General features: G+C 42.7%; 1 protein-coding gene across 1 annotated transcript in view; it reads left to right on the top strand.

Moving 5' to 3' along the window:
- Positions 1–3,736: 3,736 nt before the first annotated feature.
- Positions 3,737–8,776, top strand: part of SPTLC3 (serine palmitoyltransferase long chain base subunit 3) — a 127,000-nt gene continuing 121,960 nt past the window's right edge. Inside the window, exon 1 of the mRNA XM_090031548.1 lies at positions 3,737–4,114. Coding sequence (XP_089887674.1) covers positions 4,010–4,114 — 105 coding nt within the window. The 5' untranslated portion in view covers positions 3,737–4,009. The remainder of the gene's footprint in view (positions 4,115–8,776) is intronic.

Below are 8,776 nucleotides of genomic sequence, written 5' to 3'. Positions count from 1 at the left end.
TTACCAGGGCAGCTGGAGTAACAGGTGCTGGTTGCCAGGACAACCGCTGGGGAGCCAGCTGACAGGAAGGGCCAGGGCCTGGCCCATATAAGCCCAGGCGGGAGGCCAGGAGGGCAGTTCTCCTCCGGTAGCCAAGGAAGGAGGAGCTCAGCCAGTGCAAACAGAGGGGAGAAGCCTGACTGTGAGCAGCCCCTGGTCGCTGCTGGGGGTTGGAGTGTTTTCCTGGTAGGGATTGAATGTTGTTTGGCCAGACGGTCTAGCTTTTTATGTTATAGCCCAGGGGCTTTGTGTTTTTGTGTTCACTGTTTTGACCAGAGGACTGGGTGAGGCTATTAGGGGTTGGAGGAGGCCTCATAGGGGCTCCACGGTAGCATGGGGACCCTGGTGCCAGAGAGGGCACAGCATTTGGGGTGCATTGACCCCAGAGCAAGGGGGGCAGTGAGGAGCCCAGAGAGAGGGCTGTGATGAGCGAGAAGCCCCAGAGCGGGGGTGGGGGCAGCGAGAAGCCCCAAGGAGGTAAAGGAGAGGGCCAAGTCACAACAAGGCCCAGATCAAAACCACATCAGTACCATTTGCGAGGCTTGGGCTACGGCGTAGGGGAGGAAAAGGAGCCACAGATAGCGCCCCCTGGCACCAGGGCACATAAAGTGGGCAGTCTCCTGCTAATTACATTAATCAATGAAGATCAAGGCATGGCTGGCGAGTAAGCAGGCGGATCGCCCATAACAGAAGGGCGGAGTCATCAATAGAAAGGCCCCAGTAGTGATACCGCTGTCCCAGGGGGACACTGGCACCTCCCTGCCAATAGGGGATGTGCAGGATCTTGTTGCTGGCCCTCAGTGGCAGGTGCAGCCACTTCTTCAGTGGCTGCCAGATCTCAGCATCCACCTTCTTGAGGCGGGTCTTGGGGACACATGGCATCTATCAGGTGCCTCAGATACAACAGTGAAAATATAGAATATTCTGGCCCAAATGCAAGCTCTGAAACAGCAGAAAAGTTTGGTTTTGGCTCTAAACAGTGCCCAAGGACAGCATATTCTCTTAGGTCAGTCATACAACAGAGGTCTATGTTTGCTGATACCTCTTATGAAGCAACTTTGTCAGGACACTAGTTTGCTGGTAGGAATGGATGCACAGAATGACTTCTGTGTGAGGGTTTGCTTGGCACAGAAAGAACAGGTGTATTTAATTCTTGCCAACTTGTCACAGCATTCATTTATGTAGGATACTACCAGTGATGCATTTGCAAGGAAACTGTAAGCTATCACTAAACATTTATCCTTAATCACTCTTTCTTCCATATATCCAACTCTCAGCCACTTCCTGTAACTAAACTCAATCATCCCATCCCCACATGCTCACAATTACCCTATTAACAAACACTAAAGTTACCTGTTTGACTGGCCTGATGAAGACAATACAAAAGATTGAAATGAGGCAGTGCTGTTCAGTATTGTGAGGCAAAAACCAGGAACTGAATTGTATTTCTGACTCACTGTGTGATTACGTTTCCTAATAAGTTCTAATAACGCTCATTATTATTATTAAAGTATTACACCATTCAGCTATGGGTTTTTCTGTAAGAAAGGTTTTTACTGTCCTACTTGTGCTGAGGATGTAGGTAAAAGATTACTTGTAAAGAAAAAATCAAACTAGGACAGGAGGGAAGGTGGCTTAGATATTTGCTACTTTCTGATACAACAGAGGCCCTGAAGGAGTGCATTTTTGTACTGATTAGTGACCAACTGTGAAATACCCTATGATCAGTTGGATAGCTATCAGTTGGATTCTGATGTGAAATCTACCTAACTGAAACAAGGAAGTGAGTTTGAAGGCTAGAATTAGGGGCTTGCAAGTAGGAATTGTCAATCTAAACAAGTGACTTTAGGGAGAAAAGTTTTCTTTGTTAATGATTCTACACTGATCCTCATCATTCCACTTAGTTACAAAAAGTCCCAATACAAAATTGAGCCCTTCCAAGGGGTCAGAAAATATGATTTGATATTCCTGATAGTTAAAAGGACAATATAAATCCAGTACCATTGAGGCTTTCTATGTATTATGATGAAATAAGAGATTTCAGACCCCTTGTTTCATGATTATTTTCCTTTGTAAGCTACCTAGAAAGAGGAAATACAGTTTAGCATTTTAGCACATAATCAAGAGAAGTCAGTCAGGTAAAAACTGGTCTATAGCAGATTTACAGTCTGGTTAATTTGAACTTTATTGCCCATGTTTGTTTTGCATTCTAAAGCAGAACTATGTTTTTCGAATTGTAACTTTCATCATGCCGCTGAGATCAGATAGCAGGTTTTTATTCTATTTTTAACTTTTTCAACTTAAACACTTCAAAGACCTCTACTGATTAGCCTCCAGTCTTTAATTATCTTTGTAACTCAGATTTTCTTTTACTCTAACCCCTTGTATAGAGTGTTTTTATTGGCACATACACTCACAAAAGGGCTCGATCTCATACAACCAAATGTTGATTGTAGATTCTGAACATCTAAACTATAAGGCCCTTATCCTGCAAAAACACGTTTAATTTTAAGCCTACAAATATTCCCATTCAGGTCAATGAGCCCAAGCCCTGTGAGTACTCATGCAACTAATCCCACTTAGGTCGACATGCAAGTGATTTGGGTAAATTTAAAGTAAGTTTATAGCCTTAATCAGGAGTGTCAAACTTGGCTGTTCCCACAAGCTGGATCCAGAGATGGTGGCAGCAGAAGACAAGCAGTAGCAGCATGGAGGTTAACAGGCCATCATTTCCCTCTCTCTCTTTCCCTCTCTGCTGCCAACACATCTCCACTCAGGAATTCAGCAACTTGGCAACAGTCTCCAGCCCTGAAATCCCAGCCCTTCCAGGAACCTTGCAAACTTGATGAAACAGCTCTGCAGACTGGATCTTTGACATTCCTGCTCTAATTGGACCTAACTTTTACAAGACTTTTTTTTAACCCTTCAGTAAATTCAAATGCATAGCAGTTTGTTATATCCTATTATTGGCAAAGCTCAAGCAATTAAGCCCTCTCTCCTAAAAGAACAGCCAGGGTCCAGCTGTAATAAAAGTTTGTCTCACTAAAAATGAAAGACTTGGCTCAAGGTATCTTGATGATGAAAAATATAATAACAGTTTTCTTTTGAAGGCTTAATGGTCATGCTAAAGGTTAGCAGAAACCCCACTCTCCACACACTTGTGAATGTGCTAACTACTGTGTCATTTTGATTTCAGAAGGATTTTTCACGGTATTCAAATTAAGCATGTGTTTAGGTGTGTGCAGGACTGGGGCCAAAGAACTCTTTGGTAGCCCCAGACTCTAATACTAATTAACTCTTGAAATGAGGATTAGATTACTCTTAAAATGTATCTTCTACCTGTAGACAGTCTTACTGCCCCTTTTCTGTACATTCTCAATGCTGTGTCTATCAATATATTGATTTAGGAATTTAAAAAAAATCATGCCTCCTATCCTGACAGTCAAATACTACTTTTTCCAACACACACATTTAAGGAAGCATTAGAATTGCACAGCTCTCCTTACTGTTTTAATTTTCAACCTTTTACTAATCCACTCCAAGCATAATAATCTATCACTTCTTTGAGTGTAATCAACAAGAGATAGGGATTTAGATGGCAGTGTATATTTAAGTGTCTCCACCTCTCAACCCACCCGCTTCCTTGATAGCTGCAGCAGTCTTGTTGACTCACATAAATACTGTGTACATACAGTAGCCAGCAGGAGCAGTGCATTTTGGAGTTCTTAAAAGCAAAGTAGTGCCATGTATTTGACTTCCTAACTCACTAGGGCTGGAGGTGTATAAAGGTAACAGTTTTTTTAGTGTCTAAGATCTTGCAGAAAGATAGTCCCTCCTCTCCTGGAAAAGCCAGACTAACCAGTTAGATACCTTTCTGGCTTTAACACACAGGACTTTATCCTCTCATCGCACTGCCTTTTTAAAGTAGAAAGACCTCAGGCACTTACGAACTGAAGATCATACTAAGCAAATGGCTAATCCCAAAGCTGTCTGCAATGGACATTACCATCAGAAACAGAATAACCTCTTAAAAAGTGGAATCTATAAGAAAAATGGAATTGCTAAACAAATTAAGGTAAGGTTTAATTTCCTGAAGTCTGCCATTCATTAAGATGAACAGTTTTAAACTTATTTAAAGGAAAAGATTGTCACTGAATGGATAGTACAGTATTGGCTTTATGTGAAGCTTGACACATGCAGCATGAGCCTGCATTCTTATTAACATTTAAAGTTCTGGTTGAAGTCAAAAAGATATTTGGGTATGTAGGCAATAGCATTGATCTAACTAGATTCTGTTCTTCAGATAAGAAACAAATATCTCATTCACCTGAAAATTGTTGAAAGCCTTTCTGTTGGTAGAACTGTAGAAATGTATCAATAACTTAATAAGGGTTTTATCCTTTAAGTATATGTGGAGTCTTATTTGATTATGATGTGTTAATTTTTAAGTGCAATGTAAGAAAATGAAACAAGAAATAGGAAGGAGATGTTTTTTTTTCCTGATGATTATATTGTTGGCATGGTGTCTAGTTTACCAGGGCATGCTCTATAGGCTTAAGAATCTGTCCTTTTTATTTACACAGTGTTACAGTGTTAGCAGCTCTTTAAAAAATAAGTTAGTCTACAGGAAATTCTCTCAAGCTGTTTCTTTTTTTTTCCCTGCGTCTTTGAAAGCCATCTCTCATTGACCTGAATGCCTCACTATACCTCATTTGATGTTTGTAGTATCCCAAAAGAGAACCGTAAAACTTGAGAGGCTCTTTTGCAAAAGAGGTCCTATGCATAGAACATTAAACACTGTCTCTATGGAAGAGCCTATTACTACTGGAAAAATCTTTTGGCTCTTCAAATCCAAGTTTTGCTGGCTTTGAGAATGCATCTGAATTGATGTAACCAACACTTCAACTGGGAACAGGAAAAGAATGCCTTTAAAGCTGGATGCTTCACGCCTCAATCACAACATCTAGCAACACTAGCTTGTGTTTGAATGCTTATCTGACAGTTTCTATTAACTTCAATTGTCTAGTCCTATACCTTTAGACAATGCCTATGCCTGTTCCAATGGCCAGCTTCAGGTGCATCACAAACAAGAAGCTCTCATCCTGAGTCTTTTTTTCCTAATGGGAATCTCATGCTTTCAGCCTATTAATTAAGGCACACCCAATGCAAAGTTTAGTTAGTTGTCTGGCTTCAGGACTCTAGCATGGGTGGCTCCTAGTTACTAGCCCAGCCCATGTGTGGAAAGATGATGGCAAGAAAGCTTGTGCAATGAAGGAAAAGTCATATCTTGCTCCCAGGAACCAGATCTGAAATCACAGTCACCACTTTGGATATTAAAAGTCATGCTATTTATCCTGAAATGTATACTTTTAGCACCGTTCGCCAATATTCTGGTTTCTGTTTTATCAACCTGAAATAGTTAACCTGCTGAGAAAAGAATGAGAATTTGTGACAGTAGTAATTTCAGAGGCGAGAAAAAGATTAAATAATAATAACAATGTATTTATTATTATTGCTGTTGCTGCTGTTGCTGCTATTAGGGATGTAGCTAGAAAAATAGAGAAATGTGTATTTGACAGTAAACAATAAAAAAATATATAGGCTGGTGCTGGAGGGGGTGGGAATGGCCTGGAGGAGATAGTTAAGTGATCTATCCACAAATGGTTGTGGAATAAAAGGAGACTTTATTTTTCTTTTGTGGTACAGACATATTATATTACAGAACACTTAGATCTTGTAACGCTCAGAGATAAGAAAGCATCATCCCCAGTGTAAACTGGAAATGAATGGTTGAAAGGGTTAAGATCAGTGATGACCTTCTCATCCAAGGTCATCATTGATCTGGTAAGTGTGCAGGTCTCCTGATTCCCAGTCTGGTGCTCTATTCACAATCCCAATCTCTTTCCTTCACTTGAAGCACAGATTGGAAGGGAAAGGAACAAAAACAGGTGAGAGCTCATTCTTGTTCCTGCTAGGAATCTGCCCTTTCCTGTCTGGTCAGCTTCTCCACTCTCACCTACCCCAACCCAGTATGTGATTTGTTATTTTTGTTCTATCCCTTTTTCCAGATAGTTGTCCTCCACACATGGAGTGGCTTCCACTCTGGCTTTATCTGCCCATCTATCTATAATATTTACATTACTACATCAGTGTATTAATTGAGCACCTCACAGATTTCAGTGTATTGACCCTAGCAAATATCTTCCTTAAATGGTAAAACACTTTAAATGGAGGGGAAATTAAGGGACAGAGAAGAGGGTAGAGCAAGAACTGAACCTGGTTTTCTCAGGACCCACACAATACACCCACCCACCCATGAATGAATAGTGGGTGTGGGAGTGCTCAGGTTACCCACAACTTTTTTATAATACAGAGCTTCTGTTACTGTAGCTAATCAACAGAACCCCACCATGAAGATGTAGTGTATGCTGACAAAAAGGAACTTTCAGCTGATTTAGCTACACTGCCTCCAATAAAGCCCTTCTCTGTCTGCAGAACTATATCTATGGTGGGGGCTTTGCCAGCATAGCTATGTCAACTCAGGTAGCGATGGTGATATTTTCATAACCTTAGCCAGCGTAACTATGTTGGGACAACTTGGTAGCATAGACCGAATGCTGGCTGTGAGTGATCTTAAACCTCGGTGTAGTCATTTAGGGCCCAATTCTCTGTCATTTACTAGGCGCATAAGTGCACTTAGACACCCTAGTGTGGTTCTGTTCCACCCTACTTGAGTCCCTGAACAACAATGAATGCAAAAGGTAAATACAGAGGTTCTCATTGCTTTTTTGTGACTCAGGGCCACATCTTGCCTGTGCCACAAGGAAGTGGCAAAAGTTACAGCTGCAACCCAAAGTATGCAAAGGTGACTCCAGCCCCACTGCATACCATATGCCAGAGCTGGTGCTGCCATCACCATATGCCCATTCCACAGTGACTCCTCCAGCTCCAGCATGGGATACATGGTGGGGGCCATCAGCAAAAGACGTAGGGCTGCAGCAGTAGCAAAGCTCTCACTTGCCCTCCTATTTCCAGTTGTCATGTCCACCAGGGCCCAAGGCCTCTGGATTCTGCAACAGCCCATGCCCCCAGAACATGTCCCCTCCCAATATGCAATGGCCTAATGGTAGCCTGATGGGCCAAACCAAGTGGCTCTGCAGGCCGTAAGTGACATCCGTGCATTAATGGATTTGTTGGGGCTCAAGATGGGCAAAATAGAATCACACTTACATGCCCAATAGGTAGAACAGAATCTGTCCCCATAGTGGGCATCTCTGTAGATTCTGAGACTAATTTTAGTAGCCTCAATTTTAGGGCGTTCCCTATGAGAACCTGAGCCTTAGCACAAGCTTCACCCTTCAGCAAGGGGACACCTTGAAAAGTGACATACAAACTACAGTGGGTTATGGAATGGTGAAAGCAGCCCCCACGCCACTGAGAAAAGGACAGTGTAACAAGAATTGCAACCTAAGTGAGTAATGAGACATTACAGAGTTCATTACAGAGACTTTGCTTCACAAACGTCTTGTACTGAGAAACTGGCAGGAAGTATGACTCAACTGATGTAAGAGCACGTGGGTGTGTGTGTGGCTTTCATGGTCCTGTGAAAAACAAACCTGTTTTCTGACTAAAGGTGTATTTTTTTATAAGTGACCAGAAGGATGGTAGGGGACATTTGCATTCTCTGCCCAGTTCTATCCAGAGCACTCGTGGTGGGTATGTCTAATATCTGTATGCAGTTTTCTGTCACCTGATAGGCTGAAAGGGTGTCTTCATAGTTAAGGTCTGCACTGCTGACCCAGTGGCAATCACAAGAAATATTCATTTTATCTCTGTCTGTTGTTAAATACTAAATTTCATAGATTTCATAGACATTAGGGCTGGAAGGGACCTCAGAAGATCGTTGAGTCCAGCCCCCCACCCAAAGGGCAGGAAGTCAGCTGGGGTCATAGTATCCCAGCAAGATAAGCACCCAATTTGCTCTGGAAGGTGTTCAATGTAGGTGCTTGAACCACCTCCGATGGCAGGCTGTTCCAGACCTTGGGCGCTTGGACAGTAAAGAAATTGTTCCTTAAGTCCAGCCTGAAATGGTTTTGCAGTAATTTGTGACCATTCAACCTTGTCATTCTTTGGGGCGCTCTGGTGAACAAATGTTCCCCCAGATCCTGGTGGTCACTCCTGATAAACTTATAGGTGGCCATCAGATCACCCCTGAGCCTGCACTTTTAAAGGCTAAAGAGCCCCATGGCTCTCAGCCTGTCATCATAAGGTCTGTTTTCCTGACCTCTGATCATGCACGTGGCTCTCCTCTGCACTCTCTCAAGCTTCTCCACATCCTTTTTGAATTGTGGAGCCCAAAACTGGACACAGTACTCCAGCTGCGGCCTCACCAAAAGCCGAGTACAAGGGGAGAATGACATCCCGGGATTTGCTTGAGAAGCATCTATGGATGTAAGCCAGCATTTTGGTTGCTTTACTAGCTGCAGCATCACATTGCAGGCTCATGTTCATCTTGTGGTCAATGATGACCCCCAAGTCTCTTTCTTCCATAGTGCTAGCCAGCGTAGCACTGCCAAACCTATAAGGATGTTGCAGGTTTTTCTTCTCAAGGTGGAGAATCTTGCATTTTTTGGTGTTAAACACCATCAGGTTCTCATCCGTCCATTTGCTGAGCCTGTCCAGGTCAGCCTGGATCGCCCTCCTGTCTTCTGGCGTGGATGCTTTCCCCAAAGTTTGG

The sequence above is a fragment of the Crocodylus siamensis genome, chromosome 1 (assembly GCF_052110815.1).
Source record: "Crocodylus siamensis isolate JL-2025a chromosome 1, ASM5211081v1, whole genome shotgun sequence".
NCBI classification, from domain to species: Eukaryota; Metazoa; Chordata; order Crocodylia; family Crocodylidae; genus Crocodylus; species Crocodylus siamensis.
This window is presented reverse-complemented; position numbering and strand designations above follow the sequence as displayed.